Source organism: Chelonoidis abingdonii, chromosome 4 (genome assembly GCF_003597395.2).
Source record: "Chelonoidis abingdonii isolate Lonesome George chromosome 4, CheloAbing_2.0, whole genome shotgun sequence".
Classification (NCBI taxonomy): Eukaryota; Metazoa; Chordata; order Testudines; family Testudinidae; genus Chelonoidis; species Chelonoidis abingdonii.
The window spans coordinates 142054452-142079300 of NC_133772.1; the positions used below are offsets into that span (position 1 = coordinate 142054452).

Genomic DNA, 24849 nt, shown 5'->3' on the forward strand with positions numbered 1-24849 from the left:
CATCAATCAGGCCAGCAGAAAATAGATTGAGGGTTCTGGAAAGCATCTTCACTTGAGCTTTTTCCCCACCTATGTCCAGTCTTGGAATGTACTGCGCTGCATATATGTGCATGTGCTTGTTTTGATTAGAGGAAGGACCATGATCTGAAGAAGAGCTCTGTGAAGCTCGAGAACTTTATCACCAACAGAAGTTGAGCCAACATGGAAGGCTGTTTTTATTCCCTGTATGATGCTATTAGCTGTCGACATTCCAAATTTGTTACATCAGCAAAGAGCGTATAAGGTTCCCCATCCTGAGCAAATTTGATGTATGCTGACTCTCAGTGACAGAGCTTTCAGCACAGTATATCAGCAAGCACTGTAATAAATCTACTTTTGGTATAGTTTTTCGGAGACATTTTTTCCCAAAAGACATTGTAGTTACCGCTGTGAGTGGGTGTTTATCCAAGGTTAGACCACTTGTACCTTGCAAGTTGAAGTATTTCAATTTTAGAGATTTTGAAATCATGTCTAGCATCTGTGTAAACAAGGTTAAACAAGAGCCAGCACTGGAATCTCTTCATGCTACATTTTATATAGAGTAATTGGAGCTTCTTGAGAACAGAGTGACGTTTTTTGCTACCATGCATTTCACCCAAGAAGCAGAGCAGTTGTGAACATATAGGGGAATCTAGAAAGGTTTTACATCATCTTGCAAGAGCACTGCCATTATCAGAAACCCCTTCATGCTTTCTGCAAATTAAACAGAACATTCAGTCTTTTAGACATGAAAACCATGCCTACTGGGGGAGTGTTTTAGGTCTAAGTTTCTCATGTTCTTTATATTCTTCTGTGTCATGTGCTTTACATTTAGTGGGCCAGGCTTTCAGATGGAATTTTGAACACCCCGTCCTTCCACACCCCTTCCCCCCCAAAAAGAGCAATTGATCCAAATATTGACAGTTTTAAAAAATGAAGTCTGTCTAAATAATTTTATAAAAACATGTTTTAAATTAGTGTGTAAATAAAGAATTGATTTTTAAATGCCTGACCCTGGCAACAGCAGTTAAATCTGGAATTGCAAGATTGTAGTTACCCCCTTAATTTAGAGAGGCCATCTCCCACCAAAGATCAAATCAAGTTGTATTTTTGCAGTTTCAGTAAGTAATCAAGTTGTAGTATGTTTTGTCTTGGTTAGGCAATTTACACTATTGTTTACCTTTTGGGCAAAAATAAAGATCTTTGAACTACATGACTGCAGCTTACAGTCTTTGTGCTTCCTCATAAAATCAAAGAAACTCTGTCTTGCAGCAGCTCCATTGCTGCCAAGTTTGCAAGACTCTAAGGGTATGTCTACACTGCAGTTAGACACCCGTGACTGGCCCATCAAATGCCTACACTGCAGTTAAACAGCCCCTAAGCTTATGCCCTACAAGCCCAAGTAACGGCACGGGACAGCCGCAGGTTTTTACTGCAATGTAGATATACCCTTAAATGTGCTACACAAACTTGCTACTGTCTCTGGAAAATTAAACTGTTGCTCGCCTTTGAACTGTCTGACTACCTGAAAAGCTTGCATCAGCTCTCCATGTTTCAGTCACCACAGACCACTGATCTGAGCACTAACAGACAGGGCCTTCAAACTGTGCTTCAACCTCAGGTTATGCCCTAGGGCATTTCTTGTGTAACTGACATCAGCTGGGTTCATTACCTTTGCTCTGACTGGGAGCTCTGTTCTACTGCTTTGCTCAGCCACTTCTTGTCCTTTTATGCCAGAGTCAGCTCAGTCCTTTGCACCACTTCCATTCTCCCCTTTGAGGATGGGCAGCTCAGCTGCTGTGCCTAATATCACTTAGCCCATCTCTGCTCTGGCTGCATTGTCTGCCAGGCAGAATGATGCTTTTACTTGTCTAGGAGCACTTCTGTTTAGCTTGGCCTTCCAGAATGGAGAACTTTTTGCTTGCTGATGCTGCGACATTACTCTTGCTGTTACATATTGCATCATCCCCTGCAACTCTGTTACTTACAGAGACTCCTATCAAGTGCCAAATCCACTTAAAAATTGCCCTCTTAATGTTGATAGCATTCCATAGATTCTCTCCAATCTGTCCCTTGATCTGTTCCCTTCCCTGTCTGCTTGCTAAGTTCCCCCAGCCTGGATCTAGTCCTTGTCTTTCCCCTCCAGTCCATGCAATAGGAATTCCTCCTCTACTTGTGCTTTACTTCCGCCAAGCCCACAAGTCACTTCTTTTCTTTAAGTCTCTCTTCTAAACGTCCTTTTTTCTCTTTAGTGTGTGACTGACAAGCTATCTATGTATTGTTTAGAATGTCGTACTGCTCTGTTCACAACTAAGGTCTGTAAGCGGTGTGCTAGCCCCAGTATCAATTTCTATCTGGAGGCTAAAATAACAAAATTGGAAATAGGCCCGAATATTCAGAATTGCATGTGTCTAATTTGCAGTTGTGCTTCCATGTAGATACATGGTTGGGTGCGTGCTTTTGAAATTTTGGGTAAGAATTTCTGTTTGCATGAAGGCGGTGACTTGCTGGCACCTCCTCTGGTGGGAAAATAGACTTGAGTGGAGTTTTTAAAGGATAATAAAGATGCTGATTTGTTTTATTTTAAATGACTCTGGTATCCTTGTGTAGAATGTTTTTAGAGCACAATAATTTGTTGCTAATAAAGTTAGTGACTATGTTGGAAGGTATGTTTCTTACTATTCATCTTTAAAATAGATTACTTTTAAATTAATGTTCACTTTGCTTTAAAAAGGCACTTGTTAAAAAATGTTTTCCGTCACCATTTGCAACCTGGTTGTCGCAGCAGTGTGCCAGTGTAGGAGGGCCAGAAGTTTTAAAGTGACTTGAAACAAAAGTGAAATTTATTCTTCTATTTTAATTGTGCATTCTAGTGTGTATGTGGTATGTATGAGAGTAGGAATAAAATGAAGTTTAATCCTACAGTCTCCCGTTAAAAAGTTTTGTGCCATCGAGTGGAAATGGACATCTCTTTGTACAAATTAAAATAAGTATCTGAATTTCAGCAGTTGATCAGTAGAGCAGAGTTGCAGCTTGAGTGGATGAATTTAAAACACGGGGCTTTCAGTAAGCATTGAAAGTGAGAAAATATAGCTTAGCTCTTTCCATGGGTCATTAGTGACCATTTGTATCTGACTGTTTCTTCTTTAGTCATTTGCACACTGCAGTGAGAAGATGCACAGCCCAGCACTTATCAGATGTGGTGGAACGAATGGGACCGGGACGGATATTATCTGGAATTAAGGATGTTACTGACAGGATTTTACCTGCCGTAGCCAAGTTTGCGCAGGATGGCTCACAAGAAACAAGGTCAGTAGGTAGTAGTATACTTTATATATAGCAAATAACTGTTCCAGATGGAAACTAAAGATTAGTTTCATTCTTTAACTTGCTAAACTAGCATTTTTTCACCTTTTCGTGTACCTAAACTAGCTTCTCTTGAGTGTGGTTTCTTTGAAGGAGGTGGTGAGGGCATATGAATATCTGACAGTCTTTCTGCACTTAGAAAATTACATTTTAAGATATGTTCTATTGTGATCAATTAGACATATGGTAATGGTCCAAATTTCCCTAATATTTCTAGGTTAATATGAAATGGTTTGCTACGATTTTAGGTACTATGGTCGAAAGATGCTCTTCAGTATGATGACTCACCCAGACTTTGACAAAATGCTTGAAAAGTATGTGCCGTCTAAGGATTTACCTTACATTATGGAGTCGATCACCAGTCTACGTCAAAAGGTATATGGAAAAGCTTTCATCTAACACGTTAGAAAAAATAAATGTAGGGAGACTAAATGGCTTATGGGATCTATAAGGTGATACAAGGCCACTGGTAAGCCACTGGTCAGATGTACTTTTTAATACAGCCATTCCTCTGAAAACAAAGAGTGTAAGCCATACCTTCCAGATAGATCTGCTCCTGTAAAGCAGTGGCTCTGAAAAGGACTTCAGGTTTATGCTCGATAACCAACTGAACACAAACTCCTAAAGCAGTGCTGTGGCTAAGAGGGTCAGTGCAGTCCTTGGATGTATAAATGGGGATATAGCAGTAAGGAGGTGGTATTACCTCTGTATATGGGATTAGTGAGACCATTACATGTTACTGTGTTCAGATCTGGTATCGGCACTTGAAAAAAGATACTGAAAAACAGGAAGAAGTTCATGAAAGAGCTTCAGAAATTAAAGTCTGAAAACCACTTGCAATGAGAGATTTCAGGAGCTCAGTCTGTTTTGCTTATCAAAGAGAAAGTTGAAAGAAGACTTGATCGTGGTCTAAAACGGAGGTCGTGAACCTTTCAGAAGTGATGTGCCGAGTCTTCATTTATTCACTGTAAGGTTTTGTGTGCCAGTAATACATTTTAACATTTTTTAGGTCTCTTTCTATAATATGTAACTAAACTATTGTATGTAAAGTAAATAAGGTTTTTAAAATGTTTTAAGAAGCTTCATTTAAAATTAAATTAAAATGCTGAGCCTCCCAGAACGGTGGCCAGGACCCAGGCAGTGTGAGTGCCACTGAAAATCAGCTCACGTGCCACAGCTTGCCTACCATGTGTAGACTCTCACCCTGTGTAGGTTATCTCCTACTAGAGGGTTATATAATTGAGCAGACAAATGCGTAACAAATCCAACCACTGGAAAAATTTAACAGTGATTGTATTTAACCATTGGAACAGATTGTGAGACAATAGATTATCCATCACTTAATGCCTTCAGTCAGGGTTGGATATCTTTCTAAAGGATATGTTCTAGTTCAAACACAAGTTATTGGGCACAGTGCAGGAATCACTGGATGAAGTTCGATGGCCTACATTATGCAGCAGGTTATAATAAATTGTCATGATTGTCTCTTCTGGCTTTAAAAATCTGTGAACCTGCAGGTCATTGTTTCTAATCTGGCCCAGGTCAGTAGTACACAGCAATCTCTGCTGCTGTGTAGTCCAATGAATAGCCATTCTCCTTGTGGAGAGTAGTCCACATTGCACAGAGCAACATGACAGTTGGTATCAAGTCATTGCTTGTTGACTGATTCAGTGGCAAGGCCAAAGACTGGGTCTAAAAATTGCTGTGTCCTCTTTCTCTGCAAGGGATACTCCCTTCTGAAGAGAATGGAGGCATACATTTCACAGTGCAGTGTTGCGGAAGCTTGTTAAGAGTTCAGTATCCAGTGGTGTCAGTCTAACACCCTTCAAAAACAACTAATGGGCATACCAATTTTAAGAAAGGAAAAGACAGTGAAATACTTTCATTATTATTTATTAAATGCCACTTTTAGCAAGACAGAGTTCTGTACAACATAAAAGTAAGTTAAAATACACAAACAATTATAATCCTCTTTAAATCCAAAGAGCAAACATATGGGTATAATGTAATAAATAAAATAATTAATAAGGAGTCAGTAGAGGACATGTGAGATGGAAGTTATTTTTAGGTGTTTTTTATAAGTAGGAAAGAGATGGATTGAGTTAGATCGTCATTGGAACAAGTCTCACGCCATAATATCCACTTCAGCTAAGGCATGATTGCTGGCTTCCGACAGTGTTGGGATCCTTAAATGATGGGCAAGATGAGGCTCTAAGTTTTGAGGACAACCTTTGAAACCAGTCATCTTTATAGTCAGTCTGCCACTTTAACAGCCAGTGTACAGAATGCAGAGACAGTGTAATATGCTCACATTGCTTAAACCTGAGCTGATGTGTTGCTGCCTCTGAACCAGGAACAAATGAAAGAGGAGACCTGCTAAAATGGGATTACAATAATCCTGCCTCATGGCTAGGAAGGAGCATGTTGCTTTGCAGAGGGCACATCAGAAAAAGTAAGGGTATAGGTTGCACAGATTGCACAACCAGAATAGACACTTGGAAATCACTTCTGACACATGGCTTTCATTAGAAAGGACCTGATCAAAAAGGACATTGGGCTGTGTCTACACTTCAGTTAAAAACCCACAGCTGACTCATGCTCGCAGGGCTCGGGCTAAGGGGACATTTTAATCGAGGTATAGATATTCAGGCTTGAGCTGGAGCTTCTGGGACACTCTCACCTTGCGGGGTCTTCAAGTCCAGGTTACAGCCCATGCCTGAATATCTGCATCACAATTAAACGGCCCCAAATCCTGAGCCCCGGGAGCCTGAGTCAGCTGGCATGGGCCAGCCACGAGTTTTTAATTGCAGTGTAGACATTCTCCGGGTTTCTTAATCTGGTTTACGACTTCTGAACAAGTTCCCTCAACAAATAGGCAGTTGAAACCTCCTACAACAGCCTCCATTTTGCCACGGTTTAAGATAAGGTAGTTTCAGCACAGTTAGATGGCTTTATTACCCAGAAACTGTCTAGGGTGAAGACCAAATCTGTGGGACCCAAGAGCTTCCATTGTCCATCGTCCAGCATACCAAAAACCCTTTACCATGTTCAGAAATACTGCTGCCAAGAGGTCTCGCAGCATGTTAGGCAACTTCTTTGAGAGGAGATGTATTTCACATTTCTGATGACTAGTGTTCAGGGGCTTATCTTTATCTTCTATGGCTCCTAGCACATAGCTGGCATTTTAATATTCAGTAATGAATTCTTAGCTAGAAAAATATGTAGTTAAATCTTGAATAATTTATTAAAATATTTTGTTCTTACGGATTCACCCTGGGGGATGCAACCACTGGTAGGTTGCTGCTTTTAAGGGACTTGTGGTAGTCAGTTCCTTTGACTGCCCAATGTTCTGTACCTTGTGTGATGACTTGAAAAGCGAAATTACATGTAAAGCAAATGACTAATTTACAGTGAGGAGCATAAAGTGACTTACATCTCTTGCAATTTTATTTTATTGTAACTGTCCCTCAGTGTTTTGGTGTAACTACTTGTTTCAGTACTATGGAACAAGATCAGATGACAGGGAATAAGTCCTAAATAATGTCTACACAACTGTTTTCACCACTGTCAACATTTAAGCAGCTGCAGCAATGGTGAATCGCATGTCCAGTTTTTGCCAGTGTGGTCCCATGCTGAGAGAGCAAACTAAATTGCTGAGAGTTTTAAGTTTAGCGTGGAGAACCTAGTTTTACAACCAACATTAGTCCATCCCTTTTAGGATATGGCTACACTTGCAGCTGTACAGCGCTGGGAGTTTAAACGTGTCTTTGTACAGCTGAGTAGGGAAAGCGCTGCAGTCTGTCCACACTGACAGCTGTCAGCGCAGTGTCGTGGCCACAGTTGCAGCATCTGCGGTTGCATTGGGAGTGGTGCATTATGGGCAGCTATCGCAGCATTCAAGTGGCTGCAACATGCTTTTCAAAAGTGGGGGGTGGGGTGGAGTGTGACAGAGAGCATGGGGGAGAGAGTGAGTGGATTTTTGGAGCTGATACTCCGTCAGAATGCTGCCTTGCAAGTGCTGACCCCCTCCCCTACTCCTCTCTCTCACTCACTAAAAGCAAACAGCTGCTGATAAGCAGCCTCCCCGAAACAGATCCCTGCTCCCTCCCTCTCACATGCCGGGCCGCTTCTCTCCTCAAGCCCCCTTCCTCCCCCTCTCTTCAAGCAAACACTAGCTGTGCGCGTTCCAAAGGGAACCCCCTGCCTGCCTCTGCTCATTCACAGCAAACAGTAACTGTATTTGTTTTTTTGATAAGCACATGAAAATAAAGAGAGGCATCACAACAAAACAAAGAGTAATCTTTACTTAAAAGGATTATGGGAAGCTTCCGGAGGTCTGTTACAGCGTACTAAGATTATTCCCTGTTTACACTGGCACCCCAGCGCTGCAGCAGCAGCGCTATACTCTTTATTCCTCTTGTGCAGGTGGAGTACAAGCAGCGCTGTAGCCAGGGAGATATAGCATTGTATGTGCCTTGCCAGTGTGGACGAGAGTGAGTTACAGCACTATAAAGCCACTAACAGTGCTGTAACTCTCAAGTGTAGTCAAGGCCTTGGCATCCAGACATGACTGTACTGTACTTACCATTTCAAAAGGGTTTAACAGATTACAGCAGGTATTCTTTTTAAATCCTGGTTCTTAAAACAAGTAGATTAATTTAAAATTGACCCATAAAACCAAGTAGTTAACAGCTTCCCAAAAGGAAGAATTAGAAATTTGATAGTTGGCACTGAAATTTGTAACATATTTAATAGGATAGAAAAAACTCCTTATTCTAGGTATTTGCACAACTCAGACATTTAACCCAATAATTGCAGAATAATTAGGAGCTTCTAAATGTGAAGATGGCAGTTTGACTCATCACTTTCAATAAATTGCATAGGGGAAAAGTCTGTGACTTTCTCCTTTGAGGACTTAAACCTGGACAGGGTTCAAGCAATGGCAGTTGATGGAGTTTAGCTTTGGGTAGTTTTGGCTATCATCAGTGGATGTAACTTTGGCATATAAATCAGGAAGGCTGGAGGAGGGGATAACTTAAAAAAAGGAAATGAAGAGGTGAAATAGCAGTGTTTTAAGTATCATTCATATTAATTAAATTCACATAAGTAGGAAAAAGTAGTGAGTTTACAGTCTGGAATCTTCGCAATGGTGAATAATGTTAATACTGTGGATAAATGGTCATTTTATTTTGTAATGTAAAATGTTATTGCTTTGGAGTACAATCAAAACAGATTGAGTTAATGAAAAGACACAAAGCGAATCTAATCTGTAATTGCGTCGGCTGCAACAAGTGAACTATTTGCTACTGCAGTTTGATCAACCAATAGGCTTGCTATTAAAGAGCTTCAAACACCATATGACAGTACTGGATAACCTCCTATTTACTGTCATATTTGCAGGGCCTTGGAGAGATGCCTCTAGACACACCGTCAGCCAAAGGAAGACGTTCTCATACTGGCAGCATTGGACATTCAAGGTCATCGTCCATTTCGAGAGATGCTCTCAATATCACCGAAAGGTAGACTTGTCTTGCTAAATTGCATACTCTATTAGTAATTAATCTCCAGGGAATATTCTTTGCAGTACCACTGGAGAGAGATTGTAGCAATGTTCATAGAAATATTTGTCAGATTTGAATGGAACTTAGAAAAAAAAAAAAAGTTGGTAGAACTTGATATGTCTCAAGTAAATACTTTTAGTTAGGCTGTCACTTCTTACTAATAGCTAACTTACTGCTTTGTGCAGTTGGGTGCTAATTAACTCACCGATTGCCTATGAAAACACACGTATCTTATGAAGGAGCATTTGTCATGCCTTTTGTTCACATACAGTGCTTCACTATTACTATCAATGTAGTTTAAAGGTTTTACTTTTTCTGTATATGACATTGGATTAACTGAAGTTCTTAGGGGTGGACCATATCAGTAAGAATATCAGTACATATGTTTTATAGTGTTTAATCATTAATCTGATAATGGCTAAACTCCACTGGAGAAATTAAATTATTGGCTGGGAGGCTAATGCAAAACAATTGAAATAAGTCGCATATAAATTCTACAATGGGCTCTTTGAACTCTTGTCAACAGTATTCTGATTATACCCTGTTAGTCCATAAGTAATTGAGCTGGTCAGTGGATAATGTCTGATAAAAATCACTAAATGGCAGTATTGTCACATGATAAAAATAGAGAAGTATGCCTCAAGTTTACACAGCTCTCATATTAATCACTATAATACTGACCCTTGTGTTTTTGACAATCCAGATTCATCATTGGTATAAACTATTTAGATTCACAAGGGGAATGCTACATTCTGGGAGCTACTACCCCAAGCATTGAGAAGACAGATACTTATTCAAAATACTGATAATTGTTAGGAAATGTCACAAAATTAGGTGTGGCTAAATAGACTTTAAAACTACAGGCGTAAAACAAATTGGAAGTAGAAGCAAACAGTTTCTGGACCCTTGAGGGCATATAAACTGTAGCAAACCAATTACTCAATACTCTTGAGCACCCAGTAAAGCAGTATAGATCCTGAACTAATACACATGAACAGCGTACTAAATTATATATGGAAAATTGCATTACATACGCTAGATAACTTTTCTGTATCCAAAACATCTGCTATCTGTGTACCAAATATTCAACAGCTGTTTTGCCTTTAGTCTATGTTTCCTAATTTGTAAACATGGCCATGTAGAAGAATAACCATTTGAAATATAAATCATTTATATATAATGCACAGAGCATGGACTCCACATTGGATTGAAATGTGATGTTTGATATTTTGGATACTCATGGAAAGTGTAATAGTTTTCCTTCCTGTTTTAATCATCTCTTTAAGGCTACATCTACACAGCAGATGAAGGTGTGATTGTAGCACAAGAAGGCATACTTATGCTAGCTTTAGTCTAGCCAGTGTGGGTAACAGTAGTTTTAAAGATGTGACAGTACGGTCTTCAGCGTAGCCTAGAACCTGAGTACAAACTCATCACACCTTCACTTGCTTTGTAGACATACCATTAGAAACTATTTTGAAAAAAGAGAAGAAAGCAATATTAAAAGTATACCGAGTAAAAGGAATTGCACATGAATTTGTAACATTTTATTGTTCCTTTGTTAAATATAATTTTCTTCTTTGAGTATGTGTCAGTGTAGATCCCCCTGCAGGTGTGCATGCACCTCATGTGTACAAGGTTGGAGTCTTTTAAATAGCGTTGTCCATTGGAGCCACATGTGAAGGTCATAAAGGGTGGATGCAGACATCTCTGTTCCCTTGAATTGCCTGTGGCAGTGAGATAGAACCAAGCAAGTGTCTAACCCATTACTATAGCACTTCAAATTCATCATTTTCTTGATTACTTCAGTGTAGAGAATTTATCTTCACTTTTATCCCCTATTTTCTTTACTTTGGATGTTGCAGGAAGAAAAGAGGAGTTCCCCACACCCGTGTGGTGGGGCGAGGCTCTTTGTGCTAACATGACAGACTCTAAGCCATCAGGGTTCACACTGTGCATTGGCATCATTCCCCTCACTGACAGACACAGCCATTTCCTATTCTTCCTGTGGGAGTGCTGTATCCCAAAGTGCGTGGTGTGTTGATTGTTTTCCTCTAGGACCCGCAGTCCAGGGAGGCTTGGCTCAAGTTACATCTGGTTGAACAATCCATACTGGTCGCTTCAGATCCAGAGGAAATAACCACTACCCAACTGGCTATGAAAGAGTTGGCACTGGCCAGCACTCCCTCGAACAGGCACCATGCCCTGGGGTCAGGCTACAGAAGAAAGGCAATGAAGAGGACACTATCAAATCTGGCATCAGCAACTTTGACATGCTTTTTGCACTGGTAGCCTCAGCACTTACAGCCTCGGTATCACAGCTAATACTTATGCCACAAGGACTCCTTGTTCTTTTTGCTGATACAGGCTAACATGGCTGCCACTCTGAAACTTATGTCTCAGTCACAGAATTTGGTGTGAGTTTTCCACACCACCATGACCCTATTGAAAGTCAGTAAGGAGGGTCAGCCTTAAGTGCTCGACACTCACTCACTCTTCTGACTGAAGTGAAGGAAGACTATCTTCAGAGTGAGATGAAGCTAGGAGCATTCTGAAAGGGGCTACAAAGAAGGTCTCATGAGTTTTCCAGTTTTTTCCCTGCTCTTCACTGGGGGAGTAGTTGCACTTACTGGATGTTTCCAGAATTTTGTTTAGTATGTTGACAGAACCAACCCATTCAGGCAGTGTCCCCATTTACTCCTGGATATAGTTGGCGGTTCCAAGGGATAGGTCATCTCATCACAAATTCTGTTCTGTATAGGTTTTTATACCAAACTCATCACCATACTATTTGAGCGTCCTCTATTAAAGCAATATGCAAAGTGATTATGCATCTGTCATGGGGTGTTTTTCCTCTCATCCTCTCTCCAGAATGAGAAACACATGTAGTGTAATGTCTTGTTTTGGCAAGGTTTTGTTTTTATTAACATATATTTATTAAATAGTCATGTAGCAACAGGTATATTTATTAGGAAGGCAGGTCAGAGAAATGCAGGAAGTGGTGAGATCTGGGATGGTCCTTAGTTCTTGACAAAGTTCATTCCCTAATCTCGGACCATTCTAGGAGAAGATTTTCTCTCCCACACAGATGAGCTTTAATCTTATTTCTAAGAGTTCCATTGTGCCAAAAGAGTGCAGCTGTCAACCGCAGTCTTTACCCTGGAGCTTTAGACGGTCTAGTAGATCTGGGCCCAAGTCATAGAGTGAGTTGAAGATAAGGACCAACACCTTGAACTTGATTTGAAATTCTATGGGAAGCCATAGTTGAGAGTGGAGGAGAGGTGTCGTGCTCATGCTAATACATGTTGCCTAGGAGATGTGCTGCAGCGTTTTGTATTGGAGTTTCCCAAGTGGTATACCTAGACTTTAGTAAGGCATTTGATACGGTCTCGCATGATATCCTTATCGATAAACTAGGCAAATACAATTTAGATGGGGCTACTATAAGGTGGGTGCATAACTGGCTGGATAACCGTTAAAATGAAGGCTAGCGGCAGATAGTGCTAGATGCATTAGACTGGCATGGATAACCGTACTCAAGACGCGTAGTTATTAAATGGCTCCCAAATCCTAGTCCTCGGGCATACTAAGGTATGATCACGAAGTTGGCAGAAGCTTCCACAGGGGTCTGTTTTGGGACCGGGCTTGTTCAATATCTTCAATCAACGACTTAGATTTTGCATAGAAAGTACGCTTATTAAGTTTGCAGGAGGATACTCCCAAACTGGGAGGGATTGCAACTGCTTTGGAGGACAGGGTCAAAATTCAAAATGATCCTGGACAAATTCTGGAGAAATGGTCTGAGGTAAACAGGATGAAGTTCAATAAAGACAAATGCAAAGTGCTCCACTTAGGAAGGAACAATCAGTTTCACACATACAGAATGGGAAAGACTGTCTAGGAAGGAGTATGGCAGAAAGAGATCTAGGGGTCATAGTGGACCCACAAGCTAAAATATGAGTCAAAAGTGTGATACTGTTGCAAAAAAGCAACGTGATTCTGGGATGCATTAACAGGTGTGTTGTAAACAGAGACACGAGAAGTCATTCTTCCGCTCTACTCTGCGCTGGTTAGGCCTCAACTGGATTATTGTGTCCAGTTCTGGGGCACAACATTTCAAGAAAGATGTGTGAGAAATTGGAGAGGGTCCAGAGAAGAGCACAAGAATGATTAAAGGTCTTGAGAAACATGACCTATGAAGGAAGGCTGAAAGAACTGGGTTTTATTAGTTTGGAAAAGAGAAGACTGAGAGGGGACATGATGCATAGCAGTTTTCAGGTATCTAAAAGGGTGTCATCAGGAGGAGGGGGAGAAAACTTGTTCACTTTAGCCTCTAATGAATAGAACAAGAAGCAATGGGCTTAAACTGCAGCAAGGGAGATTTAGGTTGGACTTAGGAAAAGGTTCTTAACTGTCAGGGGTAGTTAAACACTGGAATAAATTGCCTAGGGAGGTTGTGGAATCTCCACTCTGGAGATATTTAAGAGTAGGTTAGTAAATGTCTATCAGGGATGGTCCTAGACAGTATCTGGTCAAATTGCCATGAGGGCAGGGGACTGGACTCGAATGACCTCTCCGGGTCCCTTCCAGTCTAGAGTCTGAGTCTGAGTCTAAACAGTGTTGAAAGAATTTTTGTGCATTAGAGGTATGTCATGTTGCTGTCGTCCAGCCAAGAAGTGAAGGCCTGAATAACTGAGGCTGGGTCTTTGTCTGCCAGGAATGGCATGGAGTCTCCTAGCCAAGTGGAGATGGTAGGAAACATTACTTGTGGCCTTTGCAATGGACTAATACCTGCTTGTCCTCGAGTGAGGTTAAAAGCAGCAAGGATTGATGGCTTAATTGTGAAATCACTGGTCGGCAGATTTGTATGTAACGTTTTGATCAGCACAGGGCTGTTGTTTACCTCAGACATAGGGGAAGTGCTGCCTCGGAACACCACAGCTAAGAGGCTCTTTGCTTGCTGAGGTGCTAGGCTGCTGTGAATTCACCTGCTAAGGACACCCAGGCTAACAGCAATCTAGTGAAACAGAGGTAATATGCAAGGAGTAAGTGCAGCAAGCGTAGTTTGTTCTGTGTCAGCCTCTTGCAGTCATCGTCCTTCTCCCTAAGCCATCCCCCACTGGCATCTTTATTGTGCTTCTGATTTAGACTGACTTAGGAGTGCAGCCTCAAGGTGCTTACAGTCTTTATCTACCTAGAAATACTCAGCACTGAGATTACACCTGTCACTGAAAGATCTCAGAGCATGTCACAAACACGGGTAAGTGTAATTACTGATGAGGAAACTGAGACACAACGTTTTGAGGGATTTGCTTAGGATTGTGTGGTGGGTGAGTGATAGCAGTGGTGAGCTCAGTTCCTGGCTCTGACTCTCAGACCAGTTCCCAATCTATGCAGCCATACTGCCTACTCCTGCAGTACCCAGGCTTCTTAGTAAACAAGTCTGCACTGGTGATGTCCCTCAAACACCAGTCCCCTCTCCACTCACACTGGACACTTGTGGATTCAGTGTTTTGTAAATCACAGACTCTGGAGATTAAAAAGACCTGTTGGAGCATCCAGTCCTTCACCCTGCCAGCACAGGATTTTGCCCGCTTGTGCATTTATTAATATTTGGTCCAGTCATATTTTAAATGTGCTTCCACTGTTTCCCTCAGGAGATCTCACTGACTCATAGACTCTAGGACTGGAAGGGACCTCAAGAGGTCATAGAGTCCAGTCCCCTGCCCTCATGGCAGGACCAAATACTGTCTAGACCATCCCTGATAGACGTTTATCTAACCTACTCTTAAATATATGCGGTGCCCAGAACTGGACACAATACTCCAGTTGAGGCCTAACCAGCGCAGAGTAGAGCGGAAGAATGACTTCTCGTGTCTTGTTTACAACACACCTGTTAATGCATCCCAGAATCACGTTTGCTTTTTTTGCAACAGTATCACACTGTTGACTCATATTTAGCTTGTGGTCCACTATGACCCCTAGATCTCTTCTGCCATACTCCTTCCTAGACAGTCTCTTCCCATTCTGTATGTGTGAAACTGATTGTTCCTTCCTAAGTGGAGCACTTTGCATTTGTCTTTATTGAACTTCATCCGGTTTACCTCAGACCATTTCTCCAATTTGTCCAGATCATTTTGAATTTTGACCCTGTCCTCCAAAGCAGTTGCAATCCCTCCCAGTTTGGTATCGTCCGCAAACTTAATAAGCGTACTTTCTATGCCAACATCTAAGTCGTTGATGAAGATATTGAACAGAGCCGGTCCCAAAACAGACCCCTGCGGAACCCCACTTGTTATACCTTTCCAGCAGGATTGGGAGCCATTAATAACTACTCTCTGAGTACGGTTATCCAGCCAGTTATGCACCCACCTTATAGTAGCCCCATCTAAATTGTATTTGCCTAGTTTATCGATAGATATCATGCGAGACCGTATCAAATGCCTTACTAAAGTCTAGGTATACCACATCCACTGCTTCTCCCTTATCCACAAGACTCGTTATCCTATCAAAGAAAGCTATCAGATTGGTTGACACATGATTTGTTCTTTACAAATCCATGCTGGCTATTCCCTATCACCTTACCACCTTCCAAGTGTTTGCAGATGATTTCTTTAATTACTTGCTCCATTATCTTCCCTGGCACAGAAGTTAAACTAACTGGTCTGTAGTTTCCTGGGTTTTTTATTTCCCTTTTTTATAGATGGGCACTATATTTGCCCTTTTCCAGTCTTCTGGAATCTCTCCGTCTCCCATGACTTTCCAAAGATAATAGCTAGAGGCTCAGATACCTCCTCTATAACTCCTTGAGTATTCTAGGATGCATTTCATCAGGCCTGGTGACTTGCAGGCATCTAACTTTTCTAAGTGATTTTTAACTTGCTCTTTTTTTTATCTTCTAAACCTACCCCCTTCCCATAAGCATTCACTATGTTAGACATTCCTTCAGACTTCTCAGTGAAGACCGAAACAAAGAAGTCATTAAGCATCTCTGCCATTTCCAGTTTCCTGTTACTGTGTCTCCCTCCTCACTGAGCAGAGGGCCTACCCTGTCCTTGGTCTTCCTCTTGCTTCTAATGTATTGATAAAAAGTCTTCTTGTTTCCCTTTATTCCCATAGCTAGTTTGAGCTCATTTTGTGCCTTTGCCTTTCTAATCTTGCCCCTGCATTCCTGTTATTTGCCTATATTCATCCTTTGTAATCTGACTTATGTCCTGAGGACATAAGGAGCTATGTTGAAATGTCCTGCAGCATTGATCTAAAGCATTACCATGTATGGTCACTCCTAGCTGGTAGATTGCATTTTCTAGCTCTCAAAGGATAGGATCCATGAAGTATGTGCCTCAGCTATCTGATTCTAGGGATGAGTTCCTGTCTGGGGATTGCTAAACTGAGAGGTGCCTCAATGCAGTTTGGCTGTAGAATGGTTGGCATTCTTAGGCACTTCTCTCTCCCTGTGCATCTAACTGGGCTTTGTGGATCACGGTGTGTTCCTGTGATTTTCTAGGTGCTGTGACACTCACCATGGCAACACCTAAGTCCCTTTGTGGCTCCCACCCAAAGTACTTTACAAAAAGGGAGTTGTAGCATCATTAGCTCCATTTTACAGATGGAGAAACTGACCAGGCAGAATGACTTGCTGCTGTGATTAAGACTGGGAGGCAGATCTGATTCCCAGACTTGTGCCCATCCCAGGAGACCCAGCAGACCCTAGTTGCTATTAGTGCTCTTGCTATGCTTTGCACCATTACTGCAGAATTCTGCCATGAGAAATGCCAGGTGTTAATTATTACTATTCTTTGGGTGTCACTGTTTCCCACTTACACTTCCTATCATGCAGCCATTTCTTTGTTTCTTTCCCCTCCCTCCACCCCGATCTCATTCTCATCCTCCTGATTTGCTAATGGCTTAGATAGGTGTGGAGTGGGGGGAAGGGGTTTAAAATCTGTACTTCAGACAACAGAATGAGGGAAATAACAGCCTGTGAAAGAGCAAGATACCTATTTAACTGAGACATGTTTTAAAAGGGCTGTGTGTGGTGGGAGTTGGACTAGCCATAGCCTGCTGTAGAGAATCCTCTTTCATTTCCATTCCCCAGAATGAAAATGTGATGCTGTCTAATTTGAACCTGGTCATTAAGATCACATTTCAAAACTCCTGTCAGTTAAACTCTGTTCACCCAGCCTGAGGGCCTTGGTTTGTTGTTAAACAGGAAGCAGGGAAATTGCTTTCACCATAAAACTTGTACTTTCTTTGCTGGAAGCAAATACTGATCTGATTTTGCCTGATGGAAGAAGTTTTTATGCCTGCTAGACATGAGTACGGGAATGCTATCCAGAAGAGAGCCATTTAGCATGGCTCCTATGGGCTAGGGAAGGACAAGCAGAGTACTGACAAAGTAGGAGAGGTCCAGCTACAGTGGTGGACCCCATTCACTGGGACGTATGTTAGCAGGCAGGATTCTGTCTCTGGAAGCCACACATGGGCATGGAGTTAGTGTTGGGGAGGATTAAATTCCAGAGATGCATATTTGAAATCTTTATAAAATAGATACTGAGAAAGTTGACTACCTGTAAACATCAGGCTATTGTTCCAGCTGGTCTGAATGTTAACTGAATAACAGTAATCCTTTTTTTTGGTACCCCAACAGAGAGATTACAGAAGCACGTGAAATTACAAGAAAACCAGTTGCTCTTAATTCATTAGAAAGTGCAGAATATGTTAAGGTCATTACAAGCTTACTGAATGCAAAAGACTTCCGGGACAGAATTAATGGAATTAAACAATTGTTATCAGACACAGAGAACAATCAAGACCTCGTTGTTGCGAACATTGTGAAGGTAACTGTATATAAAAACATCCTCTTTCAAGGCCCATTGAGCTTCATCCTGATTCTCTGTAGGAAAAGCCTTGATAAGAATGTACTGCTTCAGAGATTCTCACTACTAAAAACTTTGGTTTGTTCTCTTATTATGAAAATGATGAACAGGAGCATCCCAGAGCAAATGGGGAGTAGGGTAGGCCTGTCTAATGAGGAAATGGTGAGGTACAAAAATAGTTGGAAACAAATGGGAAAAGAAAGAGGCTTAGAGCTGTGTCTTAGGTAGAGATTTAAAAAGAAGGGATTGGTAAGACTGGGGAAGGCCAAAGCCCTGATTGCAGAATTAATCCTGGAATATTTTTTCCAATAATAACAGTTTTATTCTCATCTTAATTCCATGTTAAATCTTTGTGAGAGTTAAACAAAAAATCTATTCCCCAGTTTTTGGATTTTCTCTTGTTTTCTTTTGATTACACTTCTGCCACCACTGTGTGAGCACTTGCCTTTTGCCAAATCTTATTTTAGGAAGTTGTAGACTGCATCAATCTAAAGAACTCCTGAGCAGCTTAAGCAATCTTTGCAGTGTTTTGCTTATTTCTATTGTGGTAGTTTGATCGGGGCATAATTATGATGAGCATTGTGTAAAGGAAGACATGATACTTGCCTGAAGATCTTAACTCTAAAAAGTAAGGAAAACATATGAGAGATGTGCGATCAAAATTAGTACCCAAAAAACCCTGTGGTGTGTGTGAATTAAGATTGCTCTGTACAGAGCATAACTTACACAAAATGCAAAAAGCAAGGAAATGAAAAGTTAATGCATCTGATATGCCACACCATTTATTACACCCCTCCCAAGACGCCTGCCTCATCACTAGAACAATCACCAAACAAGACACCACTCCACAACCTTAATCTCTCTCAGTAGAGATGTCAGCCATTCAGCACCCCTTTACCCCCAGAGTCCTCCCCATCAGCAACGGCCAGACTTCCCTCAGCTTCCTCTGTACCATCTGTTCAGCATAGTTCCAGAAAGTCTGTCTTATCTTGTTTTGGGACTTGAAGGAAACAAGGTTTATTTTTACTTTTTCCCAAGAGTTAGTTTGTTAGTATGAATGAGGTAGCTGCATCTAGTCTATTTACTCAGGAATGCCATTTTTGAGGGGGAAAATAGCAGCCTAAAATAGATTAGGTTAAAACCCTAGCAGAATTCCTTTACTTTTAATGGAGTTCTGCAGAATCGATTCTTGGCCCAATGCTATTCAATATCCTTATCAGTGATCTAGAAGAAAATACAAAACCATTGCTGGTAAAATTTGCAGATGACGTAAAAATGAATAGAGTGGTAAATAAATAATGATGGGGTAAAGTCAGTTATACAGATTGATCCGGATTGCTTGGTAAGGTGGGGTCTCGTTGGAATTTATTATTATAAATATTAGTAATGTAGGATTCCACCAGACAATAGCTTAACTGTAAATTCCTTTGTTAAATCCAAAGGCTGAATGATATCTATACAATTTCTCTAAACACATCTAATAGCCTAAATAGTAGGCAACTACTTCATTCAAACTGTAAAAAAACCTTTACAAACATTTGATCGAAACACTTACAAAAGAGCTAACCCAGGGGGTGCTTACACCAATACTGGCCAGCTCCAACTCTGTTAAATACTAGCAATGAACCCTTCAAAAGCTTATCCTTGTATAGCCAGTAACAAATAAGTGATGTCATTGCTAAGGGCTAACTGGCTAACAAACAGGTTTTGGTGGTTTGGGGTCATTGTTGGTTCAACTCATATAATCTTTCCTTATGATTAACTATTCCTGATAATTTGGGCCTCTTCTTCCTTCTATCTTATCAGTTAGCTTTCAGGTCCAATTTTTCAATTAAGCTGCATACTTTCAAGGCCTTCCCACAACTGCTAACAGACCTGCACTTTCTGACCTACAGAAATGTGTATTCTTTTTAAAACTAATTTAACCCTTTATTACTTACACTGCAAAGCACATATATTGTTCTTCATTCCCACAGTTCATTTGTACAATACATATTTTAATACAGCCAGTTGTAAGAATGTAATTAATCTAAGAACAAAGAATGCAGGCCACACCTACAGAATGGGGACTGTATGCAGTGACTCTGAAAAGGACTTGGGGGTCAAGGTGGAAAACCAGTTGAACCTGAATTTCCTTTACATCTCCCTAGCAAGCTGACAAGCAGGACCTTTATCATAGCAGGACCTTTCCCAAGAAAGAATAGGCAGTGCAGATTGTTACCTTGAGGCTTGTTTTCCTGTGCATACACAGGGAAACTAGTTGCATTCATTGACATAAGGCAATTAGCCATTCAGACTAACAAGACAGATGCCAAGTGGTTTACTATGTGGAATTACAGGTTTCAAGGAGAGGTTAAGACAATAATATTATTATACCACAAGTCCTACCTAAATGATAATATCCCGTTTTGATCTTGAAGTCCATGGAATATACTAATGAAGCATTATAAGTGGGGCTGTCGATTAATCGCAGTTAACTCACAATTAACTCAAAAAAAAATTAATCGCAATTAATCACAGTTTTAATCGTACTGTGAACAATAGAATACCAGTTGAAATTTATTAAATATTTTTGGATGTTTTCCGACATTTTCAAATATATTGATTTCAGTTACAACACAGAATACAAAGTATACAGTGCTCACTTTATATTTTTATTACAAATACTTGCACTGTAAAAACAATAAGCAAAGGAAATAGTATTTCAGTTCACCTCATACAATACCGTAATGCAATCTCTTTAACATGAAAGTGCAATTTACAAATGTAGATTTTTTGTTTGTTACATAACTGCACTCAAAACAACGTAAAACTTTAGAGCGTACAAGTTCACTCAGTCCTACTTCTTGTTCAGTCAATCACTAAGACAAATAAGTTTACATTTACAGGAGATAATGCTGCTGGCCTCTTATTTACAGTGTCAGCTGGAAGTGAGAACAGGCGTTTGCATGGCACTTTTGTAGCTGGCATTGCAAAATATTTACGTGCCACATATATGCTAAACATTCATATGCCCCTTCATGCTTTGGCCACCATTCCAGACAACATACTTCCCTGCTGATGATGCTTGGTTTTTTTTTGTTTTGTTTTGTTTTTTTTAAAAGGCATTAATTAAATTGTGACTGAACTCCTCGGGGGAGAATAGTATGTCTTCTGCTCCGTTCTACCCGCATTGTGCATATATTTCATGTTATGGCAGTCTCGGATGATGACATAGAACCTGAACCACCAAAAAATGAAATCGACCTGCTGGTGGCATCTGACTCATGATGATGAAAGTGAACATGTATCAGTCTGCACTGCTTTGGATAGTTATTGAGCAGAGCCCCTCATTAGCATGGATGCATATCCTCTAGAAGGGTGGTTGAAGTATGAATCTTTAATGCATCTGGCACATAAATATCTTGCAACACCTGCAACAACAGTGCCATGTGAACACCTGTTCTCACTTTTCAGACAACATTAGAAACAAGAAGCAGGCAGCATTATCTCCTGAAAATGTAAACAAGCTTGTTCGTCTGAGTGACTGAGTGAACAAGAAGTACGACTGAGTTAACCTGTAGACTCTAAAGTTTTACATTGTTTTGTTGAATGTGGATATTTTTTTCTACATAATTCCAGATTTGTAAGTTCAGCTTTCATGATAGAGATTGTATTACAGTACTTGTATGAGGTGAATTAAAAATACTATTTTGTTTTTAATAGCACAAATATTTGTAATAAAAAATAAATATAAAGTGAGCACTGTACACTTTGTTGTGTTATAACTGAAATCCCAATATATTTGAAAATGTAGAAAACATCCAAAAATATTTAAATGGTGTTCTTTTATTGTTTAACTGTGTGATTAATTGTGATTAATTTTTTTAATTGCACAATTAATCACAATTATTTTTTGTAATCGCTTGACAGCCCTAATTATAAGATAGGAACAGGATTTAGCATCTACAGCTAACTAGACTGTTAAGCATCTAACAAGATACTGGTAAACACAGACACATACACTTAGCATCTACTCTTAATTTCTATTACTACAAATAAATGGGTTAATGATCCTGGTCTAGTACTTCTCTTTGAAATCCACGTACAAATAGATTGTCTTGATTACATTTCAGTGCCTCTTGTTAAGTTGTTATGGGTCACCCACAAGCTGGCTGTTCTGTCAGTGTCCCAGAGACACTTTAGCTCAAACAAAAATTGTGGGTTTGATACAGAAATTACTAAGTGAGGTTCTGTGTTACGCAGGAGGTCAGACTAGAACAGTGGCTTTCAACTTTTCTGGACTACTGTATCCCTTTCAGGAGTCTGATTTGTCTTGTGTACCCCCAAGTTTCACTTAAAAACTACTTGCTTACAAAATCAGACATAACAATACAAATGTGCCACAGCACGTTACTGAAAAATTGCTTGCTTTCTCATTTTTATCATATAATTATAAAATAAATCAATTGGAATATACATGTTTTACTTACATTTCACTGTATAGTATATAGAGCAGTTATAAACAAGTCAGTGTCTGTATGAAATTTTAGTTTGTACTGACTACACTAGTGCTTTTTATATAGCCTATTGTAAAATTAGGCAAATATCTAGATGAGGAATACCGTGGTGTACCCCGAGGGGTACACGTACCCCTTGTTGAGAACCACTGGAGTAGGCGATCATCATAATCTCTTCTGGCCTTAAGTCTATAAATAGAAATAGTTATTGTTTGTTTTGTCTTTGCTTCAGGAGGCAAAAACCACTTTGGCCTACTTATTCTTTATCATTTGTATTGTCGTAGCATGTAGGGTTGAAATTATAGACCAAAGCCTCACTGTGCTAAACACTGCACAAACATGGCTCTAAAATGTTATGGGAGGGGGACATTGTACTCTTCTCATCCAAAATCTAGGGATTCAGTCTGTTTCAATGGGTAGCTTTGTTTAAAAAAAAAAAAAAAAAAAAAAAAAAAAATCACTAGCACAGAAAATACGACTATCAGATCAAAAGTTACAGAAGGCTAGTGTAACCTTATTGCGTTGTCTGGGAACGAGTAGAATACATATGAACTGAGATAAAATTAATAAAAAAATATCAAACTCCATTTTACCTTGGTAAAAAGGATAAAATCCCAGATAATTGCACGTCAAAATTGTATTTGAGTAACATGCACAAGTCAAGTTGCTCAAATAATGTGAGAAAACATGAAACTTTTCCAACTCCTGTGATATTTGTACACTTTTTCAGATCTTTGATGCTTTCAAGTCTCGCTTACATGACTCCAACAGCAAAGTAAATCAGGTAGCTCTAGAGACAATGTACAAGATGATTCCTTTGCTGAAAGAGAACTTATCACCTGTTATCAACATGTTGATTCCAGCCATGGTAGACAACAACCTGAACTCCAAGAATCCAGGGATCTATGCTGCTGCCACAAATGTTATTCAAGCTCTTTGTCAACATTTAGGTAATTAACTGTTTGAAGTAGCCAGTCTTTATAAAACTGTTTCTACCAAGCCGTTGTATATGTGTGGTGGGTAGGAGAGGGTTTAAGTATATTGATAAGCTCAGCATAGATTGACTTTGGGAAGTATGAAAAAACAGAGGCTAACCATTTCCTTTTTCACTTTGCACATTCACATCACTTATGCTGTTTGCCCTGATCAGTCCTACACAGCACATAAAGTGATGCAACAATGTTACATAACTCAGGAAGGGCCCAGGCCTGCAAATTGAGGCTCTCCTGCTGAGATGGCTGAGTGCCCTAACTGTAATGACTTTTATAGAATTTAAAAGTCTGAAGCAACTTTGAGGACTAAGCCAATGGGCAAGAAGGTAGATGTTCATGGCCTTAGCTGCCATGTACATTTCTAACTCTCTGCAGTATGTAGTAGTTGGTCCTTACAAGAAATCAGTTCTCTTGTAACTATTCATAAAAATTCACAAGTTAAAATAATCCTTTAATCTTCAGTGAAAAAAAGAGACTTTCTACCTTAAGTCACTTTGGTTCAATAGTTTTATTTTAATAAATTGTGAACTGAAGATTTTATTTTATAAAGTCATTTTAACTTGTCTACATACTTTTCTGTTGTAGAAATGTGATTATTCTGATGGTTTTTAACATCTTTTATTTGAATTTAGATAATTACTTGCTTCTCCAACCATTCTGCACAAAGGCCCAGTTTTTGAATGGAAAAGCAAAACAAGACATGACTGAAAAGCTTGCTGGTAAAGTTACATATTGCTTCGCAAGTTCACTTTTACTTGTATTCTATTCTCATTTGCCAAACTCACTTCTTGATGCAAGTGGTTGTTTGTCAAACAGCAATAGTATCACATTTGACAGATGTGCCCTGCAGCCACAGAAATCATGCGCATAGCCCATGCAGTGATTCTCATGCCACATGTTCTCTGTCAGAAGAAATAGTATTTTTAAGCCAAAGAGGCAGACACGTTAGTTGGTCAGATACTCCTGCAAAGGGGGCCAAATAATAACCTAAACGATAGTGTAACTTCAGTGGTTCTTGCTAAACTGCTAATTTAGTTTTCATCTTGGATTGTGCTGTCAATATTTCCATAACTGAAATAGGTCATATTGTCACTTGAGTCCTGATCCAGCACGTGATCAGCACAGGCAGCCCTCTGCATCTTTGTGGAACAAGCCAGAAGACTGGGAGCTGTAGGAGAGGTTTGCTTACTCCTCTGTCATGTGTGGCACTATGTCTTTCCCCCTTCTGAACCTTTGGAGTAATCTTACAGCACATTAGTCATGCATCCGAAGAAGTGGGCTGTAGCCCACAAAAGCTTATGCTGAAATAAATTTTAGTCTCTAAGGTGCCACAAGTACTCCTGTTCTTTTTGCATATTAGTCACGTAAACTACAATCTCTTCTTCTAGTGTCTGATTGGTTAATATATCAATGATATTCTAATACTTACACAGGAACCCCCTTCCATCCTCATCTTGTCTTCAGATTTTCCCAGACCTTTCACTGCGAGATGTAAGTAATCCTCCTCCTTTGAGTAGTGTCCCTAAGGGTGCTC

At 40.0% G+C, this 24849-nt stretch overlaps 1 protein-coding gene across 1 annotated transcript in view; it reads left to right on the forward strand.

Moving 5' to 3' along the window:
- The window catches only part of TOGARAM1 (TOG array regulator of axonemal microtubules 1), a 90140-nt gene that overhangs the window by 60277 nt on the left and 5014 nt on the right, over positions 1-24849 (forward strand). The window contains 6 exon segments of the mRNA XM_075065864.1: positions 3169-3327; positions 3633-3759; positions 8785-8903; positions 17596-17785; positions 23054-23273; positions 23948-24034. Of these exon segments, the coding sequence (XP_074921965.1) occupies positions 3169-3327; positions 3633-3759; positions 8785-8903; positions 17596-17785; positions 23054-23273; positions 23948-24034 (902 nt within the window).